The sequence below is a fragment of the Pipra filicauda genome, unplaced genomic scaffold (assembly GCF_003945595.2).
Source record: "Pipra filicauda isolate LSUMZ 115617 unplaced genomic scaffold, ASM394559v2 scaffold9_size5747161_pilon, whole genome shotgun sequence".
In the NCBI taxonomy this organism is placed as follows: Eukaryota; Metazoa; Chordata; class Aves; order Passeriformes; family Pipridae; genus Pipra; species Pipra filicauda.
The window spans coordinates 732655-750330 of NW_024105198.1; the positions used below are offsets into that span (position 1 = coordinate 732655).

Below are 17676 nucleotides of genomic sequence, written 5' to 3' on the forward strand. Positions count from 1 at the left end.
GTATCTCCATAAACCCTTGAGGGGTGTTGGATTCCTATGAAAACAGTGGGGCTAAACACTGCACTGCTACTGTGCCCAACCTGAGATCTGCTGTTACTGTGCAGCTTGAACCCTTAACACTCTTTAGCATTTGATCCTCAGGGCTCCTATCACTGATCTAAATTACAACAGTTAATGATTAGCACTTCTGAAAATCCACCCCATGCTGTTTTCAAGTGCTCAGGAAATGAAAACTATAAGGACCACCCATGAAAAGTTTAGGTCAAGTGATTTGCCTTGTATCATACAAACTCAGTGATGAGAGCTGAAATAAATACACTCATCCACAGAGGTTTCTCTCATTATGAATAAAACTCTCACAATCTTCATTCATGATCTCCTTAACTAGTCCACTTCTGGAGGAGTAAGAATCTGATTCAAAGCTTGTTCATCACACACTTTAATTCTCTATATGCTTTTGGCCTTTAGGAAAAACTAAACCTAATCATTGAGTGCCATGGCTGTATACCCTCCCTTAAGTAAGCAGTTTACCTTCTGATTAGTTCTTTCAAACAATTTAATTTCTTAATATGTCTGTGCAAGACAGCTCCAAAATGCAGCAAATTCTATATTACTGTAGATTAACAGCAAGTAGGGATTTTTAGATACATGATGGAGAGAGCTTTGCCTTGGTCTATCAGTTTATGTAGGTCAGCTGTTAGTTGGGGTGGAAAGACAGTCTGTGCCACTGGCTTTTAAAGTGTTGACAGCAGAGAAATGGTGAGACTCTGAATTTTTGTTGTCTATTACAAACCGAAAGAGTGTGAAATAATGTTTACAGAAACCTGTATTGCCTTCTTTTTTTCCTGGTCTTGAGCCCTATGGGAGATGATATGAAGGGAAAACATTCCCTAAAACAGCCAAACTTAAAAGCAGTATTTCTTGTAGATTACATGCAGTATAGTGAAAATCAGAAGTAACTGAAACAATGGCTTACATTTTTTTTCTGAAGAGACTAGTTTGTGATGTCAGTTCAGCTGACCAACAAAAACCTAACACAAAGCCATTAAGTCACTTCCATGTGTTCAAAATACCTTCTCGATTCCCCAAGCTACAAATCTAGGGAGATAACTTCAGCTGAACTGTAATATACCAACATAACACTGTCTGCTCACTCAGACCATTCCTCTCCGTGTTTGTTTTTATAGCTTTACTATAATTTGAAAGAACACTCACAGATAAGACTTCACAAGTGAAGGCAGGACACAAACCACACTTAGAGCAATGCAACACTTGATGTTGCGCATGAGCTCGTTCAACTGCGTGAGCTCACTCAACTGTGCCGACAGGAACTCTATTTTGTCTTCTTCCCCACTAACTCTGGCGCTCCTGACTTTGTGGTAGAGCCAAGCCAGCTTAATGATGTGCTCTGGTTGCCAGCTTTAACTGCTCACCTGCGACTTGGCTCCGGAGATCAGATAAGCGACTGAGTGGGCAGGGCAGTGCACGCCTGGGATGTCCCTGTTTAGGGCAGTGTGATGGGCTGGGTGTCGCCTCCCTATGCTTGGCTCTGTCCTTGAGTCTCACCCCTAAGCTCAGCTCCATCCTTTAGTCTCACCCCTAAGTTCAGCTCTGACCTTTAGTCTCACCCCTAAGCTCGGCTCCATCCTTCAGTCTCACCCCTAACCTCGGCTCCATCCTTCAGTCTCACCCCTAACCTCGGCTCCATCCTTCAGTCTCACCCCTAAACTCAACTCCATCCTTTAGTCTCACCCCTAAGTTCAGCTCTGACCTTCAGTCTCATCCCTAAACTCGACTCCATCCTCCAGTCTCACCGCTAAACCCGACTCCATCCTCCAGTCTCACCCCTAAACTCGACTCCATCCTCCAGTCTCACCCCTAAACCCGACTCCATCCTCCAGTCTCACCCCTAAACTCGACTCCATCCTCCAGTCTCACCCCTAAACTTGACTCCATCCTCCAGTCTCACCCCTAGACTCCATCCTCCAGAGACTCCATCCTCCAGTCTCACCCCTAAACCCGACTCCATCCTCCAGTCTCACCCCTAAACCCGACTCCATCCTCCAGTCTCACCCCTAAACTCGACTCCATCCTCCAGTCTCACCCCTAAACCCGACTCCATCCTCCAGTTTCACCCCTGAGCTCGGCTCTGACCTCGGGCGCTCCCGCGGGAGCGGCGGCAGCGCGGCCCGAGGGCGCCCCCTGGCGGCCCCGCCCCGGCACTGCCGCGCCCTCTCCCGCCGTGCCCGTTCCCGTTCCCAGCGCAGCTCCCGCCGCTGCTCCGCAGCGCTGCCTCCTGCCCTCACGGGCCGGGGGTAAAACACGGAATAGCGGCCCTGCCGCCGCTCCCTTTCTCTGTTCAACCCTGCCGGACCGCACCGCCCGGCCCTGTGCCCGCAGCCGCGGCGCTGCCCCACCCTGGTGGGCAGAGGTGGGCGCTGCGGGAGCTGCAGCCCCCGGCGATGGGGCTCCCCCCGCAGCGCCCGGCTGTAACAGAGAGGGAAGGGGGCTCCTGCCCGGCGCGGTCAGACGGTGACCAGTACCCGGGGAGATCCCCGCCAGTCCCGCTGCTCCACGTGCGCGTGGCTGAGCGGTGCCTCCCCCGTCAGCTTTGCCTCGCACCCCTAAAATCCACAGCTTTTTGGAGCTCTGCTGCAACCTCCCCTTCTCCAGTATCCCCGTGGTCTCTTTATTCGTGCCTGGATTTCCCTTCCCCGCCTCCTAAGCTGTTTCTTGGTTTAAGTGGTCCTTCATTCCCCCCCCCCCAGTGCTCACTTCTTCATCTCCTTTATAACCTGCAACCCAATCCCTGACAGTGGATCTTCAATCCCATGAAATGGCCTCTCTGCATCCCGAAGCACAGGTCCACTGGGAAGACTCATGCCCACAGGTTTGCTCTGCTGTGTGGCTAGTCCGTGTCAGAGCTGGCAGAGCACGTGGATGCAGGACGTGAACCTCAGTGCTACCTGCTCACAGCTCACCAACTCTGGGGTCAGGGCTGCTTGCTTGTCTGAGGGGCGTTCCTGGCAATTGCAATGCTTTCAGCTTACTCCTTTGGGTGCAGAGCAATGGCTGTTACAGCACAACTCCTCCTGCAGTGCTCCAGACCTCCACTGGTAAGACCTTAATCAGCACATTTCCTAGAGCTGTTCAATCAGCTGTGCCAAAACTGTTAATAGTAGTGTGGAACGGGATCAGCTGGGGGCTGAGCGCTGAGGCTTCTGCCCAAATTGGCAGTTTCTGTGTCACTGCAGGATGCCATCACCTCCCTGTAAATTACCTTTCTCAGCTCCTTTGCAAGTGGCAAATCATAGGGGTCCCCTGAGATCCCAGGCAAGGATAGATCGAGTCACTGATACAGAAAGGTCTGAGTGCCTGTCGTCCACCCTGGCTCACCAGGGGCTGTGCTTCTGCCGCGACCTGGAGTGGAGGGTGGGGGGCACACAGCTGTGCTGTGCCACAGGGAGGGAGTGGGGAGATGGAAGGCACCAGCCCATCCGTCTGCAGGTGGGCATCAGGTTCGACTTGGAGCCTCCTCCTGTCAGTCCGCTGCTTTAGCAAAGTTTGGATGCGTTGGTTCTGAAGCGTTTCTCTTGGCTTAAGAAACCACTTTTACTTCTGTCTTCAAAGCATGCCCTGTTGAATGTCAACTGTGGTGGCCCGGGATGCGTCTGTCCCCGGCTTCCTCTGCAAGGAAGGGAAAAGTCCCCCTTTGACAGAGGAGCTCCCACAGCCCCTCGCTCGAAAGCGCGGCGATGCACGAAGCTCTGCCTCCATCTGCATCTCCCGGGAGCTCTCCCCGGAGCCTCCGCCTGCCTGGACGTGGGCTGCCTGCAAACTCCTCTGCGCTACGACGCGTGACGCCCCCCGGGCCCCTTCCCCCTCTCTCCTCTGGGCCGGCGGGGCCCGCCCTGACCCCAGCCCGGCCCCCCGCTCGGCTCCGCTCGCAGTCTGCCCGCCTCTGCCGGCCTGTGCGGACCTGCCGCGGCCGCCCCGCCGGGCCACGGGCACACCCAGGAGGGTGTGAGCTCAGCGGGAGCGGGGCGCTGCCACGCATGGGCCCCGGCAGAGCCCAGCCCCGCGCTCACCTGGCCCGCCGGAGGCCCAGCGGTGGGAGGCCGACGTCGGCGGGGAGCAGGTATTTCGCCCCGGGGTGGCAGCCCCGGCCGTGGGGATGATGCTGTCCCGCACTGCTGCGGGAGAGCTGGCAGAGCGCCACGTGGGGTGATCGTCCTACCCCTGCGTGAATCTGAGCGGGGGAAGGAAAGGGGCTGCCCGTGCTTTTCCCACACTGGAGAGCGGGAAGGGGGAGCCCAGGTCTGACTGCCCGGGCATGAGGCTGGGAGTGGGGGCTCTGGGCCAGGCTGTGCTGCTCTTGCTGTTTTGGGGTCATCCTGTTCCTCATGCTGAGCGCATGCTCTGCCTTCCCTCCTGTGAGGAAAGGGAACAGCGAGGCTAGGCATCAGCTCCTGCTGCCCTGCCTGGTGGCATGCAGCCTGGGCTGGCTCGGCTGCACCAGGGCAAGGGGATCTTGCCCCGCACATGGCCACCTGGTTGTCCTGTGTCAGCATCCCTGGGGCACCGAGGTCCTTGCAGGGCTGCAGGCACATGCTGCCATGTCGATGACTGTAGCAATGAGTTTGTCACCCCTTCAAATCCCCTGTGCTTCCCACAGGCTGTGGGTGTGCTGTGGGTGTTGTTTGGTGGGAGCTAAAGGAGAGATCCTTCCAGCACTGGACCCTAGCTCCCAATCTGCTGCTCTCCCGTAGGAGCTGGAGCAGAAGCTGAGCAGGGTCTGCTGAGTGCCTAGCCCAGCTCTGTCTGGGACCTGTGCTCTATACGGGAGTATCACAGCATAACTACTGATGCCGCTGCTGCAGTCCCACTTTGAGCTGTGGAACAGGGTGGCATTTTCCCTCCAAACAGCACCATTGGGGTGGATTTGTGGCCAGTCCTGTGCCACTGCTCTGCCAGGCTCCAGTCCTGGCAGTGACAGTCCCCTTGGAGCAGCTGAGCACTGAAATACAGCTGGTGCTCACAACCACTCCTACTGTACTTTGTACCCTGCGTGGGAGCCAGGCAGCAGCTGCTGGCACTGGTACTTTGCCTGTGTGACCCGTGACAGGGGACAGGGTGAGTCCCAGCAGAGGCTGGCTGAGCCCACTGCTCCCTGATGGAAGTGGGGGCTCTGCTTCTTGTGACAGCAGGGGTATGAGCCTTCAGCCAGAGCCCCTGGGCATCAAGAAGGGAAATATCTCGTCTTAAGGCTTCCTGCAGTTGTGTTAAGGTTGGCTCCTTCAGTGCCATCACTGAGCAGGTCACAGCTGCTGATCTGGTCCTTAGAAGGTAGAGGGGCAGCAGATGTGGGGCACTGCTGTGCTGCTCCACATCCTCTGTGCTTTGACTGGCTGGATCTGCTAATGGCAGCCCCCCCCTACCTCCCCCTGCCTGCAGGAGCTGACTGGGCAGGTTGGGGATCCTGCTTTCAGGTTGGTACCTGCCTGTGTGTGCCCCAGCAGCCACTGGTCTGGATGGGTCCTGAGGAAGACTCTGCACCCCAACCCTGGAGATGCACGTAGTGGTGGTATTTGGGAGCAAGGTGACAGTCTGGGGGGCTGCCCTGTTAGAGGGAGAGAACAGGGCATGGCAGAGCCACTCTGGTCTGGCTGGCTGGGCCTGGGAGGACCTGGGCTAGCTCTGCTCCCTGTCTCCAAAGCCCAGACTGGAATGGGACATGGCTGTACTAGGCACAGCATTGCCCCCACCGTTGGAGAGGATGTGGCTTGGGAGTATGTGGTCAGCTGGCTGTCATGCCTGGCTCAGTAGTCACAGTGAAATGAGAGTCTGGTTTAATCCACAGGGTGATAGTGTTGTGTAGGGTGCCTGGCCTGTTGGGGAGGCTGAGATGAGGAGGAGGAGCAGCTCCACACCAGGGCAAGCAATAGTAGACATGGGGTTTCTCAGGGTGGATACAGGGAGACCTCGTTTGGGGCTAGGCACCAGGAGCTGGGGATCACAGCAAAGCATCCTGGCCCTCTCCTGGCCCTCTCCCCTTCCCAGTGCTTGGAGGACTCAGTAGTGGCCCCACACTCATTCTGGGTCTCTGTGACTGTAGAAATGGGTTCCCCCCATACCTGATGCTCACCCACATCATCCCCCATAGTGCTTGGACCAACAACCGACTGGTGCCTGCTCAGCTGCCGCTCCTCCAGCCCCGCTGGGGTCTCCTTGCTGTGCGAGCTGAGCTAGAGGGCTGCCAGGAGGGTGCTGCATCAGCAAGGACCTGGGCTTAAGGAGCAGAACAGGAACTTCCAGGCTGTTGCACGTACCCCCAGCTGCACAGCAGAAGCCCCAGGCTGTGTGCGGCCCATGTGCAGTCCTTGCATCTGGGGGGCCTGGGTGCAAAGTTCTGTCCAGCTGGCAAGGCTGCCTGCCCCTGGAGCCTGCACAGTGATCCTGGCTCCCAGGAAGAGTTCTGAACCCTTGGCTGGGGAGCAGGCTCTGCTCCCTGCCAGCTCCAGGCTTGCTTCAACTTGTTGAATGAAGGGTCCCAGAGCAGCCTGCTGAACTGGTTGGGCTGCACCCTGTGCTTCTTCTTTCCATGGCACCATGCCATGCCTGGGAACACAACCAGCAGCCCCACTATGTCCCAGGGCTCTGGACCACTTGCCAGGGTACCTGGACCCAGAAGGCTTCAGTGCCCCATCCTCATGGGGTGTGTGTTGGGAGGTCAGTGCCAACACCTTGTGTGTATCCCCCACAGGACACCTGACCTCTGGTGTGGGACAGTCTGATGCTATGGCAGACCCCCCCGCCTGCTGTGCTGCCTGTGCCACCTGCCTGCTCTGCCCCTACAGCTGCCAGTGCATCACTGCCAAGAAGGAGAAGAGGAAGGGCCTGAGAACCACCAAGGTGATGCTGAGCTGGGATTAGCCAGCCCCTATGTGGGAGGCTCAGAGCAGTGGCCGGGGTGTGCAAGAGCTCTGGCTGGGATGCTCAGCCAAGACACTGACCTGCTGACCTCTTGCCACTGCTCCTGCTTCCCAGGGCTGAGCCTGAGAGAGCTGGGGTGCTGCCTAGCACCCTCTCTGTCCAGGGACTGCCCTAGCCTGGAGCAGTGAGAAGGCAAGAGGGTGAGCTGTCTGTTCCCACTGGGTGACAAGAAGGGCGGAGCAGCACGAGTGTGCACCTGTGGCAGGGCTCACACGTGCCTGGAGCAGAGCAGAGCCCTAGGGCTGAGCATGGCAGCAGGTCCTGGGGCACCTGGCCAGGCACGTGGGAGACACAGTTCCTGGGTTGGGTGTGGCCCTCACCAGGAGGGTGTCCTCGCCAATTTGTAACCTGGGAGTGGTGAGGCCCTGGGATTCTCTGAGGTCTCCGACTCCCATGGGAGTGGCTGTACTGCTGCTTGTCCTGTCTTGCCTGGAATGTACAAACAAGTCTGGGCTGTTAGGTGTCCCTCTCAGCACCTGTGGCACCCCTCACTTCCCTGCACACGTGGGGCTAGGGGCTGGAGACCACGTAGCTGGATCTGGCTTCAGCTGGGCTGGCAGGAGCAGTCTGCAAGTTCCCCACTGCTACGGCGGCTCTAAGGCACTGCACCCCTCCCTGCCCAGCCCACAGATCACCCAGCTAGAAGGGAATCCCTGCCCCTTCCCATATCCAGAGTCCCAGCCTGCTCTCAGGGAATGCTGCATGGGAGAGGAGGCAGTCTTGCTGCGGGAGCCATCCTCCTCAGCATGGCATAGGCAGCTTTTTAGCTTGTTGTAGGAGATGCTGGTCCATATTCCTTTAGCATGGGTCCAGCCAAAAGAGCTCTCCTGGGTAACTGTGATCCCTGTCCATGGGGCACCTCAGTGCCTGGCTCCCTGGACCAGTGCCTGCTGTGACCCCCTGTGCTCCCTGCTGCTGGCTGGGTGCTCCCCAGGGGTCTCAGCAGCCTGACCAGGGCCAGGTGCCCTGCAGGTGTGTGTATAGCTGTCATCTCTGGCTTTCAGTGTGACTGCAGCTGGTTCCTTTTCCTCTTCTGCGTCTTCCTCTTCACACTGGTGTGGCTCTACTTCGCTATCATCATCCTCAATGATTTCCACAACTTCAACGAGTGAGTAGGACCCCACATCCAGCCTTGTTCCCCATGTCACCCCTGCCGCTCTGACCGTCCCCTTTCCTGGCAGGTTCATCTTCAAGCAGAGGAAGTTGTGGCTCGACTGGTCCCTGGTCCTGCTCATAGCTACGGCTGTGCTGATCACCTACTCGTCTGTGCTGCTGGTGAGCCCTGCTGGTCTCACCTGCACTGGTGGGGGTGTGGATGTGTGCTGAGCACAGGCTGGATGCCGTGCCCTGTGTGGGGCCCAGAGGAGCCCACAGCATCTGGAGCTGGGTCAGCCTGAGCACAGCCAGGCTGAGTCCTGTGCCCTTAGAGGGCTGAGGTGTGGGGTGCAGCCCAGATCTGACAGCTCTTGTTCTCGCAGGTCCTTGCTTTGTGCTTGCAGCTCTGCGGCCAGCCCTTGAAGCTACACTGGCTGCACAAGGTGAGAGACTGAGGGAGCAGGGAGATGTGCCTACCCTGACTGCCCTTGCACCTTCAGAAGCTGTGACCAGCCTGCTGAGGCTGTGGTATGGCTGCTGTGACCCCACTGAGTGGCTGTATGTCCCCGCTGAGCTGGGCTGCAGCTGTTAGTTCCTCAGCCACATGTCTCTGGGATGGGAATATTCCCACTGCTCAAAGCATGGAGTACAGAGCTCAGTTGCAAACCCAGACGGGGGAAGTGGGGTCTCAGGACTTGGGGCTCATGAAGAAGGGATGAGGAGAGCTCTGCCTGCCCTGCAGAATGCTTGTGCTCTCCTAACTGCCCTGTGCACTGCCCCACAGATCCTGCTGATCCTAACTGCCCTGGTGGTGGCTGCAGCCTTCACAGGGCTGGGAATAAAGTGGGCAGAGGAGTGGAGAAGTGCACGTATCTCCCTGCAGGTGAGTCACCTCGATACCAGAGACTCCCCCACTGTACCAAGTGCCTGGCCTTAGGGGATGAGCTGAAGGGTGGTTACTGAACACCCCAGCGTGGCTCTGTGCCATGGGGGTTAACTTTCTGCCCTTGAGTTCTACTGCTTGGCCAGGCAAGGTGCTCCTCCTGCTCTTGCAGTCCTGCCTGGAGCAGCTGCCACCAGGATGATGAATGGTGGCTGGACCAGAGCAGGGGGTCTATGCAGTCCATCCAGGAGCCTGTCCTTCCATCCCTGGCACTTCCAGCAGTACTGGCTGCAGTGGCAGATCCCTGGCCTTGGAGCATGTGTATTTTGGGGACAGGGGCTGGTCTGGTCCTGGCTGACACTCTCCCTTTGTCTCCCCAGGCAACGGGTCCCTTCCTGCACATTGGAGTCGTGGGGGGAATGACGCTCCTTGCCTGGCCCCTGGCCAGCTTTGTGTACCGCACCCACAACACAGGTAACCCCCTCCAGGGTCTGCACATTCCCCCTCAGCTGGTGCCCTGCTTCCTAACACCCAGCTGAGCAGCACTGTTGGCAGAGTGGTGCTCACAGAGGTTCGGTGCAGTGGGATCAGGCCTCCAGTTCTCAGTCTGGTAGTAATAGCTGTTGTTGGTCACTTCTTCTCATGCCCAGCCCTTGGTGCAGCTTCAGCCCTCACTGCTTGGCAGCTGGAGGAGGGCTGCAGGTGGCAGACCCAGAAGTGCTGGGTTGGGATAAAAGGACATGTAGTGGGCCAAGAATAATCCTGCAGTTTATCCCTGAGGCTGGGGATATGGTGCTGGACCTAGGGCAACCACAGGTTAATGCCAGGTGAAGCAGCCTTGGATTATTCCTAGGCCTGCAAAATACTTCCTCTGTACCTCACCCTTCTCTCTATCTTCTGCCTCTGCCTGCAGGTCTCAAGGTGTTTCTGCTGCTTGTGTACTGCGCAGTGATGATTGCACTGTATCTGGCTCCTCTGGGAATCACCTCCCCTTGTCTCATGGAGGAGAACCAGCTGCCCCCCAAGCCAGCCCTGGTTGGCCATCGAGGAGCACCCATGGTGAGTGACCAGCACCACCAGCACCCTGACAGTGGTCAGGGTGGATGGGACAGGGTGGATGGGACAGTGAAAGCCTGGCTGTGGGGCACCAGATCCTTGCTGTCACAGGCCTGGATGAGCTCTGGCCAGCCCAGCAGAGCAGGGTCCCCACAGCAGCCAGGGCAGCTCAGGCTTGGAGGATGGGTGAGCTCAGGGTAAGGAGGGGGGTTGCTTCCTGAGCACTACTGGAGCAGGAGATGTGACTCGCAGCAGAAAGCCTGACTGTGTAGTGTGGGGCTGGGAAGCAGAGACGAGGCAGACTCTAGCTGTCTGTCCCCACTCCTTTTCCATCCCCCACTGTGCCAGGATCATCCCAGTCTCATTGTGGTTGCCCTAGAGCCCAGCCAAATTGCTGGATGCAGCCAGGCAGGGTGAGTGCCTGCCTCCTGCCCCGTCCTGCCCATGCCCTCTACATTAACACTGTTCCTCTTTCCAGCTGGCCCCCGAGAACACCCTCATGTCACTGCACAAGGCAGTGGACTGTGATGTGCAAGTCTTTGAGACAGACGTCATGGTGAGGTAAAGGGGCTCAGAGGGAGGAAGGGGTCTGTGTATCCTGGGATGGATATGCCCACATGAGGCATTCTGGTGCACACCTGGAGGACTGATACAGCCTGCATTTGGAGGGAGCCCTGTTCAAAGGGTTCTGCCGCTCCCACTCCCCCAGTATGGGACTGGCTCCAACTTGGTGTCCCAATGATCTGGAAGAGGTGCTGGGTTTCTGTCCTCCTGATGGAGACAGATTGCCTTCCAGGGAGGGAGGCTCCATCACACGAGGAGTACTGCTTGGAAAACAGAGCCTGGCTCTAGTTCATCTCATGGAATCCTGCTATGGAGACAGCTGTTGCAGAGAGCAGGGAACTACTTGGTTCCTGGCTTGGTCTCTAGGTGCTCTGTACCTTCTGGGCACTCATATTTTTGTGTAAAGGACAAGAAGAATAATGCTGGGGGCTACCCTAGCAGGTGGCTGGGATGGGGCAGAAATGCAAGGGCAGGGATAGGAGACAAACAGCTTACAATAAAAAAACAGCTTCCCTCTCTGCTCCTTTGCCAGTGCTGATGGGGTCCCATTCCTCATGCATGATGAGGAACTCACCAGGACCACCAATGTGCAGGCTGTGTTCCCTGAGAGGGCTGCCCTGAACAGCACTGCCTTCAACTGGACGGACCTCCAGCAGTTGGATGCTGGCAGCTGGTTTCTGGAGGTCAGGATGCCCTAAGGGTGGCTGGTCAGGGATGGGTGCATTTGTGGGCAAAGCATTAGCCCTGCCCTGGGGCTCCAGAACCTTCCCTCTGGAGCACTGGTCCTGGCAGACACCTGGACAGGGTGCAGAAGCCTGCACAAATCCCTTGGGTGCGGTTATGCCCCAAGCTGGGGTTTGTTCTGACTTCTGAACTGAGTCACAGAGCAGGCTGGTTTGAGGGGAGATGTCTTGTGTTTGCTCTGAGCTGCACAGCCTGCCTGGGCTTGAAGGTAGCTGTGGCAAGGCTCTTCCCAAAAGGTGACTAACTACTGCTGAGCTGCTTTGAATGCCCACAGGTGCTGGGGCTGCTTGAACTGTGCTGTTAGAGGGGAGAAGGGTAGAGGTACCACATGGGTGTGTATAGGAAGGATCCCTGTGCCTGCCTGCACTGTGGAGAGGCCATTGTAGGAAACTGAGAGCCATAGATGGGCACCAGTCTGGGAGGTGGAAGCTTACAGGGGCCCTGTCTATGCTGACTAACCCTCTCTCACCCTTGCAGCGGAGGCCGTTTCCCACCGTGCAGAGTCTTTCTGCTGGTGATCGCCACCAGGCAACTCAGCAGAGGATCCCCTCCCTGGGACAGGCCCTCGAGGCAGCCAAGCAGAGCAATATCTCCATCATGTTCGACCTCCGGCCTGAGAACCACAGTGACTACCAGAGCTTTGTCAATGCCACCCTGGCAGTGATCTTACAGTCAGGCATCCCGCTGCAGCAGGTGAGCTGGTCACCGCCCCACCGCTGCCAGGCCCTGCTGTCACACCCCTGCCGTGGTGGGAGTTGCCCTGCCAGCCTCACTGAGCATCCCTGACACCCCATACACCACATCCCCATAGATGATACCTGCTGGGCAACCCTGTCCAGATGTGGGGTTCTCTAGCTGGGAGAAGTTGCCAGTAATTAGGGTTTAATGCCTATAGCTTCAGACCCCTCCAAATACTTTTGTTTCTCAGCACTGGCCACCTTGGTGTGTAAACAATGACTCAGTCTAGGGAGGGGACCATCACTGCCAGCATGAGCAGGAGTACAATGCTGAGGCTTCCACCTCCCCCCAGTGCACCACACCTCTCCCTGCAGCTCTTGGACTTCTGCTGCAACCTCCTGTGTTCCCTTTATGTTTCATCCAACCTCTGCAGCACAGAATATATGCTGCCCTTAGGGGATGAATTAGCACTCAAATTTCCTCCCTTCCTTGGCTTTTTGGGTATGTAGGGCAGGAGGGGACATAGCAAAGACCTCTACTATAGTGCTGATCCAAGGTGCGTTCATGATGCAGTGTTGGGGCCAAAAGGGATGCACTGCTTGATCCCTTCAAGGACCCAGAAAGAACATAACTGCTGCAGCTTTCTTAGGCTGGAACTGCTTTCTCACCTCAGTGGGGTCTGTTGTGCTTACTTCTTGGCTGGGACAAGCTCATAGGAGGCTGTCCTGGCTGAGATCCTCAGGGAGGAGCTGAGTATGGAGTTGGGGTCAGGGAGCAGCTGTCTAAGCAGGCCATGTGTGCCTGACCCTGGAAGGAAATATTGGAAGAGAGCAAACTCCCTGGAGCACCTCTCCTCTGCATGTGCCCTCTGGCTCTTGCCTAGGTCCTCTGGCTTCCAGACGGGTTCAGGGAACAGGTCAAACAGCAAGCCCCAGGTGTTCAGCAAGTCTATGGCCGGAAGAGACTCCAGAATGAGAAGGAGCCACTACTGCATGTCAACCTGCCCTACCAGGACATGAGCTCTGAGGAGATCAGGTGAGAACCCTTTGCCCAAGCGCCTGGGAGCTGTGGGGGTCTGGGCACTGTCCCAGCTCTGTCGCAGCAGAGGTGAGGGCCAGCTGAGGCTGAGGGCTGGTGTGCTGCTGGGAAGGGCTGGGTGAGTGCTTTGTGGACAAGCGTGCCTTATCAAGGCTGGGCTGGTGCAGGGGATGGAGCTGGCTGCAATCCTCTGCCTTGCCAGCAAATCTGCCCTGGGTCTGGATCTCCCGACAGTCACTCCACATGGCTGAAAATGCTGGATCATATCCCAGATGTGCAGTCCTCTCTGGCTGTACATGGAGTGTGATGGCACCCTGCTGTCTGCTCCTCTGACCACGGCTGTCCCCATGCAGGCAGTACCGCCAGGACAACATCTCTGTCAACTTGTATGTGGTGAACCAGCCCTGGCTCTTCTCGGTGCTCTGGTGCTCTGGGGTGAGCTCTGTCACCACCAATGCCTGCCAGGTGCTGAAGGAAATGAAACACCCCATCTGGCTGCTTGTAAGTAACCCCCCCATCCTTCACTCTGCCCCACAGCCCTGTGTCCCAGGCACTTGTGGGTCCCTTTCTGCAGCAGCCCTGTGCAGCCAGCTTCCTGGAGGGTGTCTTCTGCTCAGTGCTGTACTGGCATGGGAGCAGGTGACACTGTAGAAGGGACTGGTGGCACAGCAGGCTGGCTGCCACCAGTACACTGCCCCTAGCTGGTGGTCAGTGGGTTCTCTTGTTGCCTTGCAGCCCAGCAGCACATATCTCATGATCTGGATCGTTGTAGACTGCGTTTCCTTCCTTACCATCCTCTGGGCCTTCCTCTTGCTGAAGTAGGTTTGATCTCTTTCCCCCTCCCGAGGCAGGTCTGTTGGGGGACGTCACAGTGTGGCCTGGGTGGTTGGTGCATATCCAAACCTGGTCGTATCTGCTGCCACCCCTCTCTGGACTCAGATTCTGGGGTGGTCCCCTCCAGTCTGGCTAAAACAGCACAGCGTGTGGAGGCAGCTTTTATCCCCAGGCTGCAGCTAAAAATCTGTCCTGACTCTGCATCAAGCTGCTGAATGCCTTAGTTCACACTTCCTAACTCACTCTGTACCCCAGGGTTTGGTGGGCTGGGGCTGGGGGACCCTGGTCCTTTTTACCAGTGCTGCATACACTGAGAGCAGATCCCTCGAGGAACTGTGGGGCCCCACAGCCTCCAGCTGGCAGCTTAGGGGAGGGAAGCGGGAGGCCAGACTTGCATGCTAACATCAATCCTATTCCATCTCCTAGGAAATGCTCCCACAGAAGGCGGCCAGCGGGTGAGTGCGCACGGGATGAGAGCTCCCCTCCCTCGGAGCCAGGCTTCTTTCTCCAGCCAAACGTGACAGAGTGGTTTGGGATGGCTGGGGGAGGGAAGGGAATCCCAGCCCAGGGAGTTCCTGCCTTGCCTTTAACAAACAGCCCTGTGGGACAACACCGGGGAATCCCACATTCTCCAGGTCTCCTCAAACCTGCTTTTCAGGCCACTCCGCCTGTTGCTAGGGGATGCTGGCTGCCCACGATGACTGTTTTTTCTCTCTCTCTCCTCAGAGTCTGAGACGGATGTGTTGCTCACAAAGATCAACAGCTTGATGCAAGAGTGACCCCTCTTGCCTGCGTCAGCCATGGGGAGGGGCAGCCACAGCCCTGCACAGCTCAAGCCGGGAGTGCTCCTCAGGCCAGCTTCAAGGCTCCTTTCCTTCGCAGGCTCCTTCCTGAGCCTTCTTTCTCCCGTAGCCTTCCTGGCTCTTTTCATGGTGCACAGCTGCCCTCAGCTGAAAAGACTTGGAATTGGGTTCCCGTTTCCCATTGGCAGCGAGGAACTAAAGCTTTGCAGGGATTGCCTAGGGTGGAATACTTATCCAGCAGAGTTGGAGCTGAGACCTCTGCCTTGCAGTTTGGACACTAGTGGGGTTTTGGGTCACTGTTTGGTGCAGGGGAAGGGCAGTCTCTACCTGTCGTCACTGCAGTGGCTCTGCAGCCACTGAAGGACACCTGGTTTATGTGTTGTTCGTCTGGCTCGAGGAGTAGAAAGTGGGGTGTGGGGTGGCTTTTCACAAGATGAAGGGGGAGCTGAGCTCTTCGCACCCCGGTGCTGGACACAAATCCTGCCCCTGCTGCTGCTGGCTTTATGCTTCAGGGCCAAGGTCCTGGCACTCCATGCAGCAGTTAATGGCTGTTGTTCTGGGGGGAAAAGGAGCAGGGCTAGGCGTGGGGGGTGTCTGGGGCTGGTGGGATTACAGTCACACTGCTGCTGCCGCTCCAAGGCTGCGGAGGGAGCGATGGGACGCGGCATCAGACACATTGCAGCAGGGCCTTGAACACGGAAAGGGGACGGAGGGGGGGGATGGGGTATCATGTCAATTTTTCATGTCAGTTTTACTTGTTGCTACCTATTTATGTCAATAAAGCAGAGGAGCGGCAGACAGACCCCGCAGGTCTGCGGTGGGCACGGCTGCATCGTCCCTTTCCCCGCGGGTCGCGGCTGCGGGAGGCGCTGCCGGCGCGGGGCAGGGGCAGGCGCAGCCCGGACGGTGCCGGGCCGGGGCGGGCGCGTTCCGCGGCGCCTCCGTGCCACCTAGTGACCGCACCGGGAACCGGGGCCGGCGGGCCGGGCCCTCCGCAGCGGGCAGGGACGGGAGGCCGAGCCGGGCGGGGCTCCGGCCGAGCCGCCCCGCAGCCCGGCGGGCTCCGAGGCTGGGCAGAGCGGCGGGCGCGGGGCGCTCCCGCAGCCGGGGCGCTCCCGGAGGCGGTGCCGGCGGGCGGGGGGCGGCTCCCGGCCGGTCCCTGCGGGGCGGGGCGGGGCGGGCGGCGGCTCGGCCGCTCTCGGGCTGGCACCGAGCGGAGCGGCCGTCGGCCACGGCGGAGCGATGATCCGCCGGGAAGGTAAGGAGGGCACTGACCGGCCCGGCCCTGCCCTGCCCTGCCCTGCCCGCCGTGCCGGGCACCGCGCCCCCCGCGCTCAACAAGTGTCCGCCCCGCCGGTGCCGGCGCTGGGACCGCGCCCGGTGCTCCGCGCCCCTGCCGGGCAGCTCCCGCCCTCGCTCCCCGCTGCGGGCGGCCGTGCAAGCCAGGGGTTAAGAGCCGAGGACGGGGCGCCCTCGCTTCACGCCCTCCTCGGGCTGTGGACGTGTCCTCGTGGCTCGGAGCGGGTGGCCGTGGGATGCTGTGCTCGCACAGCCCTTGGGTGCTGTGGGGAGGAGGGCGGGCGTGGGGGTGTGAGTCCTGCGAGGAGGGGTCTTCTGTAAGTGGGACTTGGATGCACCTTGAGGCATGGTGAGATGGGCCCTGGACAACACGTGCTCTTTCTTGGGTGCTGTAAGAAGGGTCCTCCAGTCTCACCCCCATGCCAGGTGCACAAGCACTTCCCCAGAGCCAGTGCTCCCCTGCTCCATCCGGCTGTCACCCATTGCTGGTGGCCAGCAGCACAGAAGTCAGCGCAGGGTGCATGCTGCTCTTTCTGCACAACCTGGACTGGGGCGGGAAGTTCACACCAGGTTCGCAGTCTTTGTGTCCTGGTGTGGTGGCCCCAGTTCTTCATCTGTTTCTTTAGCTTTTGCAAATAAGGTCAGGAATGACCAGGCAAAGATGTCTCAATCCTGCTCATGGGATGCTGGGCAGTGTTTGAAGCAGTCTTATCTTGCAGAAAAAGAAGCTCTTAGTGGTAGCACAGGGCTAGGGTCTAGGGTCTTCCCTAAGCTTAGGGAAGTCCCTGCTTTTCATGGAGCCCAGCTCTGAGTCGGAGCTATTCACGCTTCCCCAGACTCCTTTCCTTGTTCTGCTCCCACGATGAGTCACTGTGGGCTGGGGACACAGGCAGGATGACCCCCTTTCCCTTTCGGCCGAGGAGGAGCTGGGAGTCTGGGCGAGCTGGGATACCAGGTGGCACACACCCTAGCAGACACAGGCCCCCTTGTCTGATGACCTGAATTCTCTGCCAAGAGCCCTGTGATGAGCAGGGTCATCCTTTCTGCATGAGTTCCTGGCTTAAAAGATGAGTCTCCAGCAGTGGCGGGACAGCTTCTCTGCCTCCTCACACAGACGCTCTTTGTCTGCAGGCTGCCTGGGTGACAAAGGGAAATATCCACTGATAGGGCTGGGACGGTCTCAAGGTCCACAGGAGCTTCCCACCTGCCTGAGATGTGGGTCACATCTGAGGTTTGGGCTGCACTGGCAGCTCTGGCTGTCTGCCCAGAGAAGCATGGAGGTGTCCAAACACAGAGATCACAGCTCCACTATTTCAGGTCCAGGGTTTTCATATAGCTATGTGAGCCCAGTCTTTAACCAAAGCATTGCTTTGTGGCAGTCTCCAGCTCCCCTCCTGGCCAGCATCTCCTTTGACCCCAAGGCATCGTGTTCCTTTCCCACTTGTCTCCTGCTGACCCACAGCTGCTTGCTGCGTTGAGCAATTCTTACGTTTCACCCTGTAGAAACCCAAGTTTCGCCACTCATGGAGCTGAGCTGTTTGCACTATGTGAATGGGCCTACACTCAGCGTCGCTGCAGCCACCTGGCCCCATGTGGGAGACTGCAGCTCCTGCAGTAGTATTCATAGCCCTGTGCAACCGGCATGTGTCCAGCTCCTGAATGGCTCCTGAATGGCTTCTCTGCCTGGGA

General features: G+C 58.1%; 2 protein-coding genes across 2 annotated transcripts in view; both read left to right on the plus strand.

Moving 5' to 3' along the window:
- The first annotated feature begins 3987 nt into the window (after positions 1-3987).
- GDPD2 (glycerophosphodiester phosphodiesterase domain containing 2) lies at positions 3988-15470 on the plus strand. Its single transcript, XM_027721868.2, has 16 exons — positions 3988-4138; positions 6764-6912; positions 7998-8101; positions 8175-8268; positions 8472-8531; positions 8873-8971; positions 9352-9445; positions 9885-10030; positions 10506-10588; positions 11124-11274; positions 11813-12028; positions 12897-13048; positions 13405-13552; positions 13787-13869; positions 14312-14340; positions 14612-15470. The coding sequence occupies exons 2-16, from the start codon at positions 6799-6801 to the stop codon at positions 14662-14664; spliced, it is 1626 nt and encodes a 541-aa protein (XP_027577669.2). The 5' UTR covers positions 3988-4138; positions 6764-6798; the 3' UTR covers positions 14665-15470.
- Positions 15471-15867: 397 nt separating this feature from the next.
- Positions 15868-17676, plus strand: part of DLG3 (discs large MAGUK scaffold protein 3) — a 77347-nt gene continuing 75538 nt past the window's right edge. Inside the window, 1 exon segment of the mRNA XM_039378119.1 lies at positions 15868-15946. Coding sequence (XP_039234053.1) covers positions 15931-15946 — 16 coding nt within the window. The 5' untranslated portion in view covers positions 15868-15930.

Coding starts and splice junctions, on each gene's coding strand:
- GDPD2 (XM_027721868.2), top strand. CDS start 6,799: ATGGCAGACCCCCCCGCCTGCTGTGCTGCCTGTGCCACCTGCCTGCTC. Junction 9,446..9,884: donor GTACCGCACCCACAACACAG/GTAACCCCCTCC, acceptor CTCTGCCTGCAG/GTCTCAAGGTGTTTCTGCTG. Junction 11,275..11,812: donor CTGGCAGCTGGTTTCTGGAG/GTCAGGATGCCC, acceptor TCACCCTTGCAG/CGGAGGCCGTTTCCCACCGT.